Source organism: Mustelus asterias, chromosome 17 (genome assembly GCF_964213995.1).
Source record: "Mustelus asterias chromosome 17, sMusAst1.hap1.1, whole genome shotgun sequence".
NCBI lineage: Eukaryota > Metazoa > Chordata > Chondrichthyes > Carcharhiniformes > Triakidae > Mustelus > Mustelus asterias.
The window spans coordinates 65,905,130-65,924,077 of record NC_135817.1 but is presented as its reverse complement, the minus strand read 5'-3'; the positions used below and the strand labels follow the sequence as shown (position 1 = coordinate 65,924,077).

The 18,948-nt window shown below is 43.6% G+C and overlaps 1 protein-coding gene across 1 annotated transcript in view; it reads left to right on the top strand.

Annotated features, from left to right (window-relative positions):
- The first annotated feature begins 1,272 nt into the window (after positions 1-1,272).
- Positions 1,273-18,948, top strand: part of LOC144506072 (proto-oncogene tyrosine-protein kinase ROS-like) — a 161,696-nt gene continuing 144,020 nt past the window's right edge. The window contains exon 1 of the mRNA XM_078231889.1: positions 1,273-1,386. Coding sequence (XP_078088015.1) covers positions 1,273-1,386 — 114 coding nt within the window. The remainder of the gene's footprint in view (positions 1,387-18,948) is intronic.

Genomic DNA, 18,948 nt, shown 5'->3' with positions numbered 1-18,948 from the left:
TGAAGTCGGATCTTTGGTGATTTTATCTTCCGCGCGTGCGACACTTAAGTTCAAACCGGAGTGGCCGCCATTTTGAGCGCGTGTGGAAGAGAGAATAAAGAAACAAATACTGCCGCAGGGTTAATCCTTATCAACGAAAACTGGAGAAACTTCCCCTGGGCAGAAAACACCGACATCTCTGTGTCCAGTACAGCGAGGACTCACATAGTCTAACAGCTCTCTGTTTAAAAACACTTCAGCCAATTTCACTGTCATCCAGTATTTAATTCAGATGGGGAAAGATTAATGGAGACCTTTTGTTTGGAAGAGTAAAAGGAAAATAATGCCAGATACATGTATTTGTAAGAATTTCCTGGTCAGACTACGATGAAAAGTTATAGTCCATGGGAGTGCAGGTCCAGTTAATTCTGGCTGGAGACAATGCACACCTCTTTAACCTGTGCTTGGCCCTCTCTTCACTCACATTGTCTGTACCTTTAAGACTTGATTGCCTGTAAAGACTCGCATTCCAACCATTATCTTGCAAATTGAGTTTGTGTCTTTATATGCCCTGTTTGTGAACACAACTCCTCACTCACCTGAAGAAGGAGCGAGACTCCAAAGGCTTGTGCTGCCAAATAAACCTGTTGGGCTTTAACCTGGTGCTGTGAGACTTCTTACTGTCCAAACATTAGAGCCAGACCTTAGAAATTAGGAAACGTTTCTACGCATGGAGGGCAGTAAAAGTTTGGAACTCTCTTCCACAAATGGCAATTAATGCTCGATCAGTTGATAATTTAAAATCTGAGATTGATAGATTTTCGTTAACCAAATATTGGGGAGGCGATGGCCTAGTGTTATTATTGCTAGACTATTAATCCAGAAACCCAGCTAATGTTCTGGGAACCCAAGTTTGAATCCCACCACGGCAGATGGTGGAATTTGAATTCAATAACAAAAAATCCGGAATTAAGAATCTACTGCTGACAATGAAACAATTGTCGATTGTCGGAAAAACCCATCTGGTTCACTAATATCCTTTAGGGAAGGAAATCTGCCGACTTTACCTGGCCTGGCCTACATGTGACTCTAGAGCCACAGCAACGTGGTTGACTCTAAGCTGCCCTCGAGCAATTAGGGATGGGCAATAAATGCTGGCCCAGCCAGCGACGCCCATGTCCCATAAATGAATAAAAATATTTATATTAAGGGTTATGAGGAAAATGTGGTTAAATTAAGACAGATCGTAGATTAGCTATAATAGACAGAACAACTTTGAGGGATTAAATGGCCATGCCTGATCCTGTGAAAAAAGCAAAGAAGCTCATAACTACAACATCACCAGCCCAGACTGAGCGCACAAAGGCCTCAGCGGAAAGGGACAAGAAGCACAAGGGAATTTGCAGAGTAATTTTATGCTGTAAGGCTTATGTTATGCACAACAAATGTTATTTGTTCCGATTACACGTAATATGCAGAAAACAACTAGGAAATTTACCCTCCCACTGAACGTATTCAAGCACAACACAAAAGGAACTGTGAAAAAGTCTGTTCTGTAAAATATGAGACACAACTAATGTTTGGATCATATATTGTCATCAATCAATGTTAAAACACAAGCAACATCGTTTCATGTAAAACTGGATTTCTCAAATGATCCCTCTCTTTTAAAAAGAGTGTATAAAGTTGTTGATGTAGACCTTTGCATTACCACATAATGTGTGACACTATATTTTAATCTGATAACATCTGATTTCAGGAAATTGCAGTTACTTGCCTTCTCGTTCTTTGAAGAGAGAAACTCTGAACCCAAATCTAATTCACCTGAATTTCAGTTGGATGTTCCACTGTTGAGCAGATGCAGAGATTATGAAAAAAAAAGCACTGCAGATTTAAGGACTTAGTATTTTCCCTTCTCCACTCTTTTCCGAACTGATGTTCTGACTGGCATAGTCCTTTGGTTACCTCACTCGAGTCCAATTTGTCACATGGGAACTAGACAAGGTTAATGAACTATTCACTCCTGGTCACGCCATCAGCATCTAGATATACCCTTCCAGTATAGAGGGCACTTCATACTAATCAGGACTGGGAATCCTATATCATATCATAGAAATCATAGAAACCCTACAGTACAGAAAGAGGCCATTCGGCCCATCGAGTCTACACCGACCACAATCCCACCCAGACCCTACTCCCATATCCCTACATATTTTACCCACTAATCCCTCTAACCTACGCATCTCAGGACACTAAGGGGCAATTTTAACATGGCCAAGCAACCTAACCCGCACATCTTTGGACTGTGGGAGGAAACCGGAGCACCCAGAGGAAACCCACGCAGACACGAGGAGAATATCTCCTTCCATTTCCCACAATCCAGGCATGTTAATGTCAATCTCCCAAATCCTCACTGAACTGTCACATTTAATACACTCTCTTATTAAGCATACAACTTTTACCTCACGTTAAAGTTTTTTTTGAAGTTTTAAAGTTTATTTATTAGTGTCACAAATAGGCTTACGTTAACAATGCAATTAAGCTACTGTGCAAATCCCCTAGTGTGCAAATCACACTCCGGTGCCTGTTCGGGTACACTGAGGGAGAATTTAGCATAGCCAATACACCTAACCAGCGCGTCTTTTGGACTGTGGGAGGAAACCGGGGCACCCGGAGGAAACCCACGCAAGACACGGGGAGAACTTGCTGACTCCGCACAGACAATGACCTCAGTCAGGAATCGAACCCAGGTCCCTAGCGCTGCGATGCAACAGTGCTAACCACTGTGCCATCCTGTTGATCACTTGTATAAATTATTTTCAGTTAGGTTACGCACCAATATTGCATTACATTTCTCTGGCAGGGTCTGTGGGTAAATACATTGCATGCTGCTTTACCGAGCAAGGAAAGTCCCACATTTTGTTATGTATATAGAGTCATGTTGTAGTTGAGTAGTGGGGGAGCGGCTACAATTTTGCTCAGTGTTGATACCAGTGAGAGAAAAATTGACCTGGGATTCCATCTACGATTGCTGTGTTGTAGGAATTGCACTGGAGAGCAGTGAAGCCCATAATATTGTACCTCATTATGAGCCAGTGTTTTGAAAAGGCATTCCATTGATCTTGTTTTAAAACATGCAAAGGTAATAATTTTTAAAAGGTATTGAAGAGTCTGGGCTTTTAACTCAGCAATTCAAACAAAATAATCACCAGAGGAAGAGTTTGTGTAAGTACTGCTCGATCCATTGTCTCACCCTGAGCTGATTTCCACTAAACAACTCACCACCATTCCCTACAGCTACACCCAATACCATTCCTTTGATTGTCTCAGTTTGTAACTAGTCCCCCAGTTTCCGTACTGTTTTCTCAACATGTACTTATCCAGTCCTCTTTGAAGGAATTAATTGATAGAAGACCAATTATTTTTGCCTGGGTTCTCTGTGTATAACTGAGTGCATGCAGTACTGAGGGAGTGCTGTTCTGTACAAGGTACTGTCTTCTGGGCAAAATGTTAAGTAAAGCCTGTTACTGTCTTCTCAGGCGAATGAAAAAAATCCGTTGGCATTAATCTGAAGAAACGCATTGGATTCTTCCGGGTGATCTGACCAGTATTTATCCCTCGGCAGACAGCACTTTTATTCATTATTGTGTTGCTGTCTGTGGAACCTTGCTGTGTTTTTTTTTGTTCATTCAGGGGACCTGGGCATCATTGGCTGGGCCAGCATTTATTGCCCATTCCTAGTTGCCCTTGGAGGGCAGCTGAGAGTCAACCACATTGCTATGGCTCTGGAGTCATATGTAGGTCAGACCGGGTAAGGATGGCAGATTTCTTTCCCTTAAGGACATTAGTGAACCAGATGGGTTTTTCCGACAATCAGCAATGATGTCATGGTCATCAGTAGATTCTTAATTCCAGATATTTTTTACTGAATTCAAATTCCGCCATCTGCCGTGGCGGGATTCGAACCCGGTTCCCCAGAACATGAGCTGAGTTTCTGGATTAATAGTCTAGCGATAATACCACTAGGCCATCGCCTCCCCAATATGTGTGCATATTGGCTGCCCTGTTGATGTGGCAAAAGTGACTGCACTTTAAAAACATAATTCATTGGCTCATGTAAGGTGCTGTATAAATTCAAGTCTTTCTTAACTTCTTCCCAGGATAGTGCTTTGACCCACACTTTGATGAAGTGCTTCCCTGCTTTTGGCTGCACTGAAATCCAATTGAAAACTTTTGTGCTTCTCACAATCATTCTGACATAGGAATCGCCTGTTTTCATTTGTTCATCTGATTTTTTAAAAATACTTTTCCAATTCAATCAAATCAAGTCCAATTCAGAGTCTCAACAAATTGAGACATTTCCGATCCAGGCTGACAAGACAGGGCAAGCGACCATTTACCCTGTCCTGGGCCTGATCTACATGAGCCAAGCTGATTGGAGGAGGGAAAGCAATTCTTCCTCCAAGGCTTGATCTCATTTGCACCTTAGCCAAAAGGCCGTGATACCGCTTTTAAAAATTGCTTCATATGAAACATATGAAGCTTCAATGTAACCTAATGACCTCAACCAAGTGCAGCATCCATATAACTACACTTGATCTTAGCCAAAAGGCCGAGAAGGCCTGATGCGGATATCACTGGCAAGGCCAGTATTCATTGTCAATCTCTAATCTGATCTGCTGCAGCCCATGTGGTGTAGGTACTTCCCCTTTACTGTTATGGGTTGGTGTGGAGGTGTTGCCGAAGAACATTTAAGGCAAATAAAGGAAAGGGAAATTAGTTAATGCAGTTTAGTTGTTTTGTTCAAGAGATTGCAAAATTTGGAGATAATTGTGGATGGTTTGTTCCATTGGAGTAATTTCTTGAACAATTGTCTGATTCAATTGAATCAGCCCTGACAGGGAAAAGTCAGGATCTAAAGAACAAAGAAAATTACAGAAACAGACCCTTCAGCCTTCCAAGCTGCCTGTGTGAACTAAAACTCCCTATCCTTTCGGGGACCGTATCCCTCTATTCCAATCCTAAAGAACAAAGAAAATTACAGCACAGGATCAGGCCCTTCGGCCCTCCAAGCCTGCACCGACCATGCTGCCTGACTTAACTAAAACCCCCTACGCTTCCGGGGACCATATCCCTCTATTCCCATCTCATTCATGTACTAAATACTAATGTACTAATGTACTAAATCATTCATGTACTAAATACATCCTATTCATGTATTTGTCAAGAAACCCCTTAAAAGTTACTATCGTATCTGCTTCCACTGCCTCCCCCGGCAGCAAGTTCCAGGCACCCACCACTCTTTGTGTAAAAAAACTTGCCTTGTACATCTCCTTTAAACTTTGCTCCTTGCACCTTAAACCTATGTTGTGGGATGTTCTTCAAAATCATGTTGATAAATAGAAAAACTGGGTGTATAAAAGCAACATTTGGCCAAAAGTAATTGTGATATAGATTATCTTTCCTCTCCTGGTGATCTTGCCGTAGTAGGCAGCTTTGGTCCATTTGCGCTTGATGTGGTCCACTCTGACCTGGTGATGGAAGGCTAAACAATTTATGCACTAGATACAAGGTTAAGAGCTCATCCAAAGAACGGCTCAATTTAACACTGTAAAAGTCCCTTAGTATTGAACCGAAGTGTCAGAGTTCTTTGTCTTCTAGTTCCCATAAGTTCAAAAGTCACATCTTTAGCTTCAATGCTGGAGCTTCAACAGTGCATTTGTTACAGCTCCTTGTGGCTGGTGGACTGATAGAGCGTTGCTCGGTATCTGACTGCAGTGCAATGGTAAATGTGGCATCCTGGATGTACACCTTCGTTGCAGTTAGTTCTTTACCAATAGTATAACAATGTCACACAACCTCGATAATATGTGCAAATCACTATGAGCAGCATGGTGGCACAGTGGTTAGCACTACTGCCTCACAGCACCAGGGACCCGGGTTCAATTCCCTGTTTTGGGTCACTGGCTGTGCGGCGTCTGCACGTTCTCCCTGTGTCTGCATGAGTTTCCTCCGGATGCTCCGGTTTCCTCCCTCAATCCGAAAGACGTGCTGGTTAGGTGCATTGGCTAAATTCTCCCTCAGTGTACCCAAACAGGCACTGGAGTGTGGCGACTAGGGGATTTTCACAGTAACTTCACTGCAGTGTTAATGTCAGCCTCCTTGTGACACTAATAAATAAACTTTAATTTTGATTTGGTTGAAAGACAACCTTTTGACTTTTTGAAAGGAAGGGTGCTATAAGCGAGTCAAGTCTTTGTCAAGTTGAGCACCATAATCATGGCTACTTGGGTAGCTATTGAAAATTCTAAGATGTGTTTATTGTGATCATTATTGGAAATTAGAAGTTACTTGTGTTCACATAAGGTTATTTTAGCAGTGTTCGTTCAGAAACTTATCATCCTGATGTTTTGATTAATGCAGGTACCTGCATATCCTTATTGGATGAATGGGGTCTTCAAAATACTATTCTGGAAAAATTAGCATTCTTTAATGTGGGCATGGTAGGGATCTACCTTGAAATTTGAGAAGGCATGTGGAAATCTGAGCTGCAAGGAAGGCTTTCTTCTATGTGCCCACTTGGGACCGAGCAACAGAGACAGCATAGTGGCCTCAAAGCGCCAGGGACCTGGGTTTGATTCCTGGCCTGGTTGACCTTCTGTGTGGAGTATGTGCATTCTCCCTGTGTCTGTGTGGGTTTCCTCCGGGTGCTCTTGTTTTCTCCCAAATTCCAAAAATGTGTGGGTTAGGTTAATTGGTCTTAAGTGTCAGAGGGATTAGTAGGGTAAATATATGGGGTTACAGGGATAGGGCCTGGGTGGGATGGTTGTCGGTGCAGACTCAATGGACCAAATGGCCTCCTTCTGCACTGTAGGGATTCTATGATTCTAACTCTGTGGGGAATAAGAAAACACAGGGGAACTTTAGTTTATCGAAGGATAAAATTAAGCATCTCCTTTTCCTTTTGGTTTAACTATATGTTATTTGCTTTTGTTTAGTTCCTTACAGGGAAGGAAGTAAGACAGATCTAAATTAGAACTTCATGGAACATTTGTACTGAGATGCGTTACACTGATATCACACATGTCGGGAAGAAAATTATCCTATGGTCTCACTGTGGATATTTTGTCTTGCAATTTGTGATTAATCGAAACAAAAAAAAATCATGAGAGGAAATAAAGTTCTATTTGTGGTGTATATTTATTCTCAAATAAAAAATGCACTTATGAGCTATCATTGCTAGAAGTAGAATACCACAGTGAAGAAGGAGGCCATTCAGCCCATCGAGTCTGCCCTGACAACAGGTCTACCCTACCCCCGTAACCCCATGTATTTACCCTGCTAATCCCTGACACTAAGGGGCAATTTTAGCATGGCCAATCCACCTAACCCGCACATCTTTGGACTGTGGGAGGAAACCGGAGCACCCGGAGGAAATGCGCACGGACACATGCTGAATGTGCAAACTCCACGCAGACAGTGACCTGAAGCCGGAATTGAACCCGGTTCCCCGGGCGCTGTGAGACAACAGTGCTAACCGCTGTGACACCGCGCGCATGTTTTAAGATAAGTACGTTTTGAAGTTTTTTTTCTCTCGTAATGTAGCTGTTGAAGTCAAGAGTATGATATTCCTGTGATAACTCAGGTCACGCAAACTAGAAGCAATCTGTAGGGTTTGCCACACTTGTAATTCAATGCCTCAGTGTTTCCCTCTACTGGCAGACTGATGAAAATATTTATCATTTAGCTACATATCGTTTTGATAAAGCTATAGTGCTGTCATGATTAAGTGTTTTGCGAGACTCTTAACGACATTTACTCATAGGAGGGGGGCTATGCTTACCAGGGAAAAGTCACATGATTGTATTCCCAATAGTTTAAGTTTTTACAGTAGCTTTTGCCTATGAATTGAGCACACAAAATACAGCAAAATAAATACAGGAGCGTACATAGTCAAACAAAATCAGTAGTATTATAAAAATATTGTATATCAGAAAATTAGACACACATTCCCAGATACAGTGCGATAGCCAGTATCTGTGCAATGCTACATGCACATGGTAAAAGATGCAGTAAGATAGGTGAAACACCTGAATGTTTGTCTCTGCCCAGGCTATAAACATGGAATGGTAGGTCACCCCAGGAGCTTCTAGTATTGTTTAAATGTTTTCCCAGATAAAATGTAAGAAATTATATTTTCTTGTAATAGCAGGTGAAGGCTAAACACGTTTTTTTATCATGTTCTTCTGATGAATGATCTACTTGAGGATTCAAAACAGAATTTATTTGGTATAAATTAAAAGTTAAAAGTTTATTTATTAGTCTCAAGTAGGCTTACATTCACACTGCAATGAAGTTACTGTGAAAAACCCCTCCAGTTCAGGGCAGGGGGGATAAACCCAGTGACTACAGCCAATCAGCCTAACATCGCTGCTGTAGCAAAACATCTGGAGCCTATAATCCAATCAATTGGCTGCTGGAAATGTTCTCCCTGTGTCTGTGTGGGTTTCCTCCGGGTGCCCTGGTTTCCTCCCACAGTCTGAAAGACGTGCTGGTTAGGGTGAATTGGCCATGCTAAATTCTCCCTCAGTGTACCCGAATAGGCGCCGGAGTGTGGCGAATTTCACAGGGGAATTTCACAGTAACTTCATTGCAGTGTTAATGTAAGCCTTACTTGTGACTAATAAATAAACTTTTAAAAATAAGTTAGTCCAGCATGGATTATTTAAAAGAAACCATTTTGGAGTAACTTGATAAAATGATTTGATTAAAGGATTTGCGAAAGGATATATTGGCCTTGGAGGGAGTACAGAGAAGGTTTACCAGGTTGATACCGGAGATGAGGGGGTTAGCTTATGAGGAGAGATTGAGTAGATTGGGCCTGTACTCGTTGGAGTTTAGAAGGCTGAGGGGAGATCTTATAGAGACATATAAGATAATGAAGGGGCTAGAAGGGAAGAGGCAGAGAGATTCTTTCCACTTGGAAAGGAAACAAGGACTAGAGGACACAGCCTCAAAATAAGGGGGAGTCAGTTTAGAACAGAGTTGAGGAGGAACTTCTTCTCTCAGAGGGTAGTGAATCTCCGGAATTCTCTGCCCATTGAAGCAGTGGAGGCTACCTCGTTAAATATGTTTAAGTCACAGGTAGATAGATTTCTGATCAATAAGGGAATTAAGGGTTATGGGGAGCGGGCGGGTAAGTGGAACTAAACCACTATCAGATCAGCCATGATCTTATTGAATGGCGGGGCAGGCTCGAGGGGCTAGATGGTCTGCTCCTGCTCCTATTTCTTATGTACTTATCTACTTATGTACTTATTAAGTAACAGAGAGGGTTGATGAGGATAATCCATTTGATGATATGGGCTTTCGAAAGTAACACTTAAAAGTTAACCAAAGTTCACCATGGAGTTAAAGGGGTGCATATGAAATTGACTGAGGGCCATGTCGTGGGGAGTGGTCGTTTTTCAGTCTGGAGGGAAGTGTGTGGTGGTGACCCCCAGTGGTGAGTGTCGGGACTACTGCTCTTTTTGGTGACCTGGGTAAGCAGTAAACAACGAGGAGGATAATTGCAGATTTCATGAGGACAGAGACCGATGAAATCAGGGGACACACAGCAGATGGAACTTAGCACAGAAGTGTGAAGTGATTCACTGTTGTAGGAAGAGAGAGGGGTGGCATCAGAAATGATGGGGGCAATTCTCTGACCTTGCTAGGCCTGGCGCGGACCGTGTTGATCCTGGAGAATTGGTCGTGGTCCCAAAAATTGGTTTCGCACCCGACATAAACATTTTGTAATCCTTCCAGCCCCTTGCAAATGTCCCGAATTGGATCATGCCCAGGAAAGACGTAAGCCTGATTAGCATATTTAAAGTAGTATTTAAATATGCATAGCCCATTTGATTCCCAGCACACGGAATTTGCTGACCTTCGGACACGGTGTGAGAGCAGTGAGAACCACTACTGGTCTCCACCAGCGGGGACATGGCATGATGGTCACACCAGGGGGCTTGGAAGCCATTGACGCCTCCAGCTGGTCAGGCAGAGCCCATTGGGAAGTGCCCACCTGGTGATGCCCACCGGACACCCCAGCAGTGGCCACCAGGCACTCCGACAGAGGCCACCAGGCACCCTGGCACTGCTAGTTGGGCACCGCTAGTGTGCCAGGGGCTGTGCCAAGGGGGTGGGGCCTGAGTAGGGGCTATGACTAGGGGCTATGCAGGGGGGATTCATGCAGGGGATGGATCATGTCAGGGGTCAGGATGGAGGTGACAAGTCAGGGGTCAGGCAAGGGGACTCATCGGGAGGGCCCCGATACCTCGATGCCAGTGACCCTTGTCAGGGAGGGGGTGGGGGAACGTGCTGCTGATGAGCGAATGGAGGGGGGGGGGATCCTGATGTACGCAGTGGGAGGGAACGGGTCTCCCAGTGCACTGTGAGATTGGGGCGTCCTTGCGAAACAGTACCCGAGTGCTCTGCAGCCGCTCTGCATGTGTGTTAAACCAGGAGGGGCAGAGAACTCCCAACTCTCCAAAAAAGTGACTGAGTGTGGGAGGATTATGGTGCGGAGCGAGGCTGACAGACTGGCAAGGACTACTCCTCTATTCTCACCGCTCTGTCATTTCCATGGGCGGCATGGTAGCACAGTGGTTATCACTGCTGCCTCACAGTGTCAGGGACCCGGGTTTGATTCCCGGCTTGGGTCTCTGTCTGTGTGGAGTTTGCACGTTCTCCCTTTGTCTGCGTGAGTTTCCTCCGGTTTCCTCCCACAGTCCAAAGATGTATGGGTTAGGTGAATTGGCCATGCTAAATTACCCCTCAGTGTACCCGAACAGGTGCCGGAGTGTAGCAACTAGGGGATTTTCACAGTAACTTCATTGCAGTGTGAATGTAAGCCTACTTGTGACTAATGAATAAACTTTTATCTTTAATCTTTTAGGAGAATTCAGCCCTAAATAGTTTGATTTTAAAGGGGCTGCAGGGACTAAGAATCTGAGAGTGAAGATTGTAGGACAAATTGAGAAGGTTGTTAGAAATGCATTTGGGATCCTTGGCTTTAGAATAAAGCATAGAGTACAAAAGAAAGAAAGTGAAGCTTTAGAAAAGACTAGACCTTAGCTGGAGAACTGTAGCCAGTTCAAAGAACCACACCCAGTGAATGATGTCAAAGCCTCAGGGAGGGGACAACAGAGATTTACGAGAATAGTCCTTTGGTTATGTAGGGAGATTAGGGAAACTGGGTTTGTCCTTTTAAAGCAAGTAGGGATTAAAAGAAATTTGACAGAAGTGTTCAAAATCATTAAGGGGTTTTGATAAAGTAAATAAAGAGAGACTGTTTTTAGTGATAATGGGCACAGAGGGCAGGAATTTAAGATTGATAAAGGAAACAGAGGTGACATCAGGAAAAGTATATACCTATGACTGTGCGGCCTAATTCCCCTCCAATTTGATTTTCACGTTTACTGACGACACCACAGTAGTGGATCAGGTCTCAAACAATGACGAGACAGAGTACGGGAATGAGATAGAGAATCTGGTGAACTGGTGCGGCAACAATAATCTCTCCCTCAATGTCAACAAAACGAAGGAGATTGTCATCGACTTCAGGAAGCGTAAAGGAGAACATACCCCTGTCTACGTCAATGGGGATGAAGTAGAAAGGGTCGAGAGCTTCAAGTTTTTAGGTGTCCAGATCACCAACAACCTGTCCTGGTCCCCCCATGCCGACACTATAGTTAAGAAAGCCCACCAACGCCTCTACTTTCTCAGAAGACTAAGGACTCTCACCAACTTTTACAGATACATCATAGAAAGCATTTTTTCTGGTTGTATCACAGCTTGGTATGGCTCCTGCTCTGCCCAAGACTGCAAAGAACTAAAAAAGATCGTGAATGTAGCCCAATCCATCACGTAAACCAGCCTCCCATCCATTGACTCTGTCTACACTTCCCGCTGCCTCGGCAAAGCAGCCAACATAATTAAGGACCCCACGCACACCGGACATTCTCTCTTCCACCTTCTTCCGTCGGGAAAAAGATACAAATGTCTGAGGTCACGTACCAACCAACTCAAGAACTGCTTCTTCCCTGCTGCTGTCAGACTTTTGAATGGACTTACCTTGCATTAAGTTGATCCTTCTCTGCACCCTTGTTATGACTGTAACACTACATTCTGCACTCTCTCCTTTCCTTCTCTATGAACGGTGTGTTTTGTCTGTATAGCGCGCAAGAAACAATACTTTTCATTGTATGCTAATACATATGAAAATAATAAATCAAATACATACAATTTATACACTGAGGTGTTAGAATCTGGAGTGCAGTGCCTGGAAGGGTGGTGGAAGCAGATTTAATATTAACTTTCAAAAGTACATTGGATAAATACTTGCAGATGATTTTTTTTTAGAGTTATGGTTGAGGAGTAGGGGTGGAGTTGAGGCCACAATCAGATCAGCCGTGACCTAATTGAAAGGTGGAGTAGGGTTAATGAACCGAATGGCCTATCTGCTCCTATTTCTATAGGTGTCATGATCTTATGATCACTGTCAGAACACAGGAACATAGAAGCATAAAAAATACTCCACAGGGTGAACCATTTGGCCCATTGGGTCTGTGTTGATAGATGATTTCAAGTTTCTTGATTGTTGTTGAGGTTGCACCCGTCCACAGTGAATATTCCATCACATTCCCGCATAAACCTTGTGCCTTGTGGAAAGACTGAAGGATAAAGAGGTGAGCCTCTGACTGCAGAGTATCAGGCCCATACACTGGACTTGAGGCTATGATTGAGCCAGTTAAATTCCGTTTGAATAGTAACTTCCAATATGTTTGCTGGTGGAGGGATCCCTGAAGACCTGAGGGAGACAATTGGGCTTTTCTCTTGTTAGCGATAGTCATTGCCTCATATTTACAGTGGCACAGTGGTTACCACCGCTGCCTCACAGTGCTAGGGACCCATGTTCGATTCCAGCCTTGGGTGACTATCTGTGTGGAGTTTGTACACTTGTGCCTGTGTGGTTAAGGTGCTCTGATTTCCTCCCACACTCCAAAGACGTGCAGGTTAGGTGGATTGGCCATGTTAAATTGCCCCTTAGTATCCCAAAATGTGTAGATTAGGCGGATTAGCAGGGTGAAAAAGTTTAAAAGTTAAAGTTTATTTATCACAGTATCTTACATTCACGCTGCAATGAAGTTACTGTGAAAATCCCCTAATGGCCACACTCCAACGCCTATTCAGGTACACTGAGGGAGAATTTAGCTTGGCCTATTCACCTAACCTGCACACCTTTAGACTGTGGGAGGAAACTGGAGCACCCAGAGGAAACCCATGCGGACACAGGGAGAACTTGCAAACTCCACACAGACAGTGACCCAAGCCGGGAATCGAACCTGGGTCCCTGGCACTGTGAGGCAGCAGTGCTAACCACAGTGTCACCGTGCCGCCCTAATACATGGGGTCACGGGGATAGGGCCTGGGTGGGATTGTTGTCAGAGAGTCGGGGCAGGTCCGATGGGCTGAATGGCCTCCTTCTACACTGTATATGATTCAAGTGGGTGTTTACTCTTAGCCAATAAAAATCTCGAAGCCTCAAGTTGGACATTCTTATTGACTCAACATCCACAGTGTTATGAATGTATATGTTTTTTTAAAAGCTTGGAAGGACATTTGCATTTTCTTGGGAACTGACCTGGGTATTTTTTAAAAAGGTAATCAATTCACTTTAGATTGTGAACAAATTGTCTTTTCCAAGGAGCCAAATGACTTCTGCTAAATTATCAGCGATGCACCTGAGGAGATAAGAACTATTTGTTTACTGGAACTTTAATTGCTGGATAAAATAAAAACTTCTGTTTTCAAGCTGTGAGGCTACCCTGGTGACTTACTGGGAAGCACCTAACTGAGATGCGCTTTCTGTTTTCAACTTGTTTTTCTCGACTCAGTTTTGGGAATAAACCAAAAAGAAAGCCTGCCCAACTACCTCTCTTCCTGCCTTGTCCCAGATTCAGTATGGTTACCAGTATCCAGCTAGGAATCTTCCGCTCAGTATAACTCATCTGTATTTGGAAGTCTGGGAAACTGAGACAAGAAAGAGATCTCAAGGACATTGATTCCACTCTGTTCTCCTCCACACTGAAGCTCCTTTGAAAAGAACTTCCGGACAACTACCACTGTGACTAGCAGTCCACCTTCATAGGCAGGAACCCCAGATCGACAGTATCTAAACCCTTCAAATTTTATCTTTTTTCATAAAGTTTTCCCCTTGGCCAAAGGGTGTTTTCCACTTATATGCCAACCTCTTCAGAGACCTGATATGTCTTGTCCACTGTGCATGCGTGTTTGTATGTGTTGGGATTTAATGGGCGATGTAGTCCAGATTACAAATTGTATGTTTACCAGTTTTTGCAATTTTCCTTTTGAAAATAAGTTCTGTTACCTAATAAATCAGTCAATCTGAATTTATTGAAAGAAGCCTGGTTAAAATCTTTTTTATTATTGGTCTAACAATAGTGAAAGTAAACAATTAGCCGTGTTGGTGAGTGAATTAAGCATTTACACTTATGGTGCAACCTGTGGGTTAGTGAGTGTTGTAAAGTGAAAGTTGGGTAAATGCACCCTGACTAACCTTGACCAGTTTGCAGTAACACTTTTTAACTCAGGCATGTTTCGTGGTGTGATTGACAAAGGGGACAAGAGTCAGGTGAAGATCCAACACAATTTTATTGAACACTTTATCAAGGAAAAGCAAGATTTATCAAACTCTACTGTTGTACTTTAATTAAACTCTATCAATTTCTTCACAAGACTCTTCAGTAAATAGTCTTAAATCTCCAAGTAAACAATCTCAAATCTACACGAGCTATCTAATTCTGACACATGTTTCCAAGGATTTGCTACACCCGATCCACAGGTCCCTATCACTGTACTGGAACTGTCTGTCTGAATAAAACTGCTAATACCCATTCAGTAAGGCTGGGACACGCTGTTCCTCGGTCTTTGAGTGTTGACTGATTTTTCAGGAATATGCAGTTGTCGATTTGGGCCTCCCCTCTCATCCACGGCTGGCTCTGGTCTTTGGGTCGTCCCAATGGGATGGTCTTCTGTGTCTGGTCAGCCTAATAATGCTTACCATTGGGTACAAGGAGCTGGAGATGATGTGCTGTTTGGCTGCCAGTCAAAGGTGCTCTCTGGAGATGCGTTGAGGAAGGTGCAAAAGCAGAGAGAGCTGGGGCTCCAGGTTGCCCTTTTTTATCCCCCTCTTTGCACTTTTCTCAAAGATTCTGTGGCCTGTGTCCAATACTAGCATTGGGTAGGAAGATTCAATGAGGTGACTACTTTCCAGAGTAGAACATGGTTTTGAACCTTCACTTGTCAAGTGATGTCCTTGTCATGCTATACCTCTGGCATCCTACTGAACTGGGTGCCACCAAGTCTGCGTAGCATTCTTCTAACAAAGCAGGTTCACTGGAGGTGTAAACAATGGTTCATTCAGAAACAACGTGGCCAGTAGCACCTGGCCAGGCCATTCCATTCCTGTTCGCTTTTGATGGGAATTTGACTGTCCAAAGCCTGGCTGCATGGATACTGTCTGTTCCAGCTCTGCAGTTTGCAAATTGCAGAGCCTGGGTAGGTTTAACACAAAAACAGAAAATGCAGGAAAATCTCAGCAGGTCTGACAGCAGCTGTGGAGAGAGAATAGAGCCAACGTTTCGAATCTGGATGAGCCTTCATCAGAGTTCTGACGCAGAGAAAAAACATCAATAGCACGGTGGCACAATGGTTAGCACTGTTGCCTCACCGCTCCAGGGATCCAGGTTCAATTCCCGCCTTGGGTCACTGTGCGGAGTCTGCATGTTCTCCCCGTGTCAGCGTGGGTTTCCTCCCGGTGCTCCTGCTTCCTCCCACACTCCAAAGATGTGCAGCTCAGGTTGATTGGTCATGCTAACTTGCCCCTTAGTGTCAGGGAGATAAATATGCGGGTTTATGGGGCTTGGGTAAGATGGGCTGAATGGCCTCTTTCTGCACTGTAGAGATTCTATGATTCTGTGATGATGAAGTTGAGAATCTGGAGCCCAAAGTGTAACTTGGCCCCGCAGCTGGAGGGGGGAGGGGCTTCATACCGGAGTGACAGGAGTTCCATCCAATGAAATATGCACAGGGGCGGTACCCCTCTTTCTCCAACCAATCACAGGTACCTGGGTCTGACGTCCCGGGGTGGAGCCCCGCCCAGGAGGAGCAGGACAACTTTTTGTCGAGGAAGATGCAGCGAGTTGAGGGAAACTTGAGAAAAGTTCTGCTCTCTGTTGCCTTATTGAGCTTTTGCCAGGGCGCGAGTGGTGATTTGAAGAATGCCTGTGTAGAAAGCTGCAATAAGAGTGTGGTAAGTACTATATTATCAAGATGAAAACCTGCACCTGACTGCAGCTGGAGACTGAAAGAGATGGACAGACAGGCTTGGGTCTGAGGGAGAGGGTAAGGGGGGGGGGGGGGGTTGCAGTGGCAGTGGATTGTAACAACCCAGAATATTCACTTGGAGGATTGCTTAAAGTTGACAGTGCAAGCATTTGGCACTGTCAGCAGTGCTATATTTCCAGATGCATATATATATATATATATTACCAGTAGAGATTCTATCATTTAAATAACCAGGGGTAAGTTGAACATAGGAATTAGGAGCAGAAGTAGGCAAATTCAGCCCTTCGAGCCTGCTCCTTTGTATTTTGCTGTCGTTATTTACATGTGACGTTATCATTTTCTGTCAATTTTTATTTAACTTTTATTTTATCCCTGTGCCCAAATGTAGACAAACGAATAAAAAACATGTGGATGTTAAGGTTTGAAGTTCAGTGGAGCCCTTTGGCCATAGCCCCACAGTAACTCACTCATCTTGTTAGTCTCTGGGTCACCGCATGTGGATCTGTGTGGTCATGAAATCAGTTCAGCGAAGAATTTAATTTTGAGAGACATTTATTTCTAGTGTACGTGGGCTGGCACCAGATCCCCTCCTTTTTAATTATCTGAGCGACGGGAGGCTTTTGTAATGCGTGGAAGGCATTGGCGTTCACTAAAGCAACGCTTAAATCAGCAATCCCGAGCATTTTAATTCTTTTTAAATTAGTCACTTGATTTGTTGTTTGTGTAGTTCTGCGATAATGTTGTTGTTAAGTGCACAAAAATCCATGGAAAAAAGCAGAGCTTTATAGTCTTGCCTAGAGTGGACTGAGATAAGTCTGTGTCCTCTTGCCACCTGAAGTTGTGTCCTTTAATCGATTACTAATATTGGATATTGACTGTATGTTGTTTTTAATTGCCTTTTCTTGAGGACACTATCCCATCCTCAGGCACTACATGTGAACTAATAGTTGCCTCACATTCTTTCATTGGAATGGTCTTACTTGTGTACTTATGTAGTAAGCACCTTAAGCAACTTGTAACACTACATTCTGCATCATCTCATTTCCTTCTCTATGAACAGCTGTACAGCGTGCAAGAAACAACACTTTTCGCCCTATACTAATACATGTGACAATAATAAATCAAATCAACTTCAACCACAAATGTCAGGGCCAAGGAATGAAGTGTTATTGCACAAATCAAATCATAATATCTCACCATCCAGAAAAAGGATCACAGTGGATCTCAAAAGTGATTCTTTTTCTGATTTGCTCTATCACAAGGTTCAGATCTGTTCTATAATGAAGTGCTAAAGGACATTGCTGAACTCTGCTCAGTTTTGGGGTGGCACAGTAGCACAGTGGATAGCACTGCTGCCTCACAGCGTCAGGGACCCGGGTTCGATTCCTGGCTTGGGTCACTGTCTATGTGGAGTTTGCACATTCTCCCCGTGTCTGCGTGGGTCTCCTCCGCGTGCTCCCGTTTCCTCCCACATTCTAAAAGGCATGCTGGTTGGGTGCATTGACCCAAACAGGCTGTGGCGACTAGGGGAATTTCACAGTAACTTCATTGCAGCGTTAATGTAAGCCTTACTTGTGGACAAGTAAATAAACTTTACTTTTTTTAAACAAACTGTTACAGGGACATAAATGCAGTATGGTAAATCTTGTGTCTCCTACTTGTATGACTTGGGTAGAAGTGGGAGAGTGGTAGTGACTCCCTTATCCTTCGTTTTGATGAATTAGCACTGCAATATAAACAGAATGATTTTTTTAAACCAACAGTTGCTATCTCTGGAATGTGGCTGCACATTCTGTGCTGTTTTGCAGCATAACTGAGACAGAAGTGTAACTGATGCCGATTATCTTCCTTGCCCCACCAGACTCAGTAATTCCTTAAGCTAGCTTACCCTGATAACGATGGGCAAGAAAATGAACCAAGATGGAAAAGGATCCAAGAAATCTACGTGGGGTAAAATAACTTTTGAATAGTCGAGCCGCTCTCCTGTTTTGTTTCACACTGCACAGGAGCATACTCCTTTTCAGACTAAGTGAAGTTGACCAGACTTTACTGTGCCAAATTCGCAACAAAGCTGGTGAAACTCGCCCTGAAATAAAATAGCGAGTGAGAATTCTTTACAGCTCCAAGCATTTTGTTCTATCGTAATGGAAAAAGCAGGGTCATCGCTTTGGTAATTGTTTCTTAAAATTAGGAAATCTTGGCAATGGTGGCAGTAAAACTCAATTGCATTTGTGCCACCTTCCTTCTTGGGATTTGGGTGTTGGTGACATGGGCAGAATTTGTTGCACATCCCTAATTTCCCTTGCAAAGATGGGTAGAGAGTCTAACCCCCTCTTGATATTCAACAATATTGTATTGCTGAAGCCTACCATCAGCATCTTGGGGGTTACTGTTGATCAGAAAAGGAACAGGACCAGCCACTTGAACAGTCTCTAACGGAAAGAGCAGGTCAGATGCTGGGAATTCTGTGATGAGTAACTCACCACCTGACTCCCCGAAATCTGTCCACCATCTACAAGGCGCAAGTCAGGAATATGATGGAATACTTTCCATTTG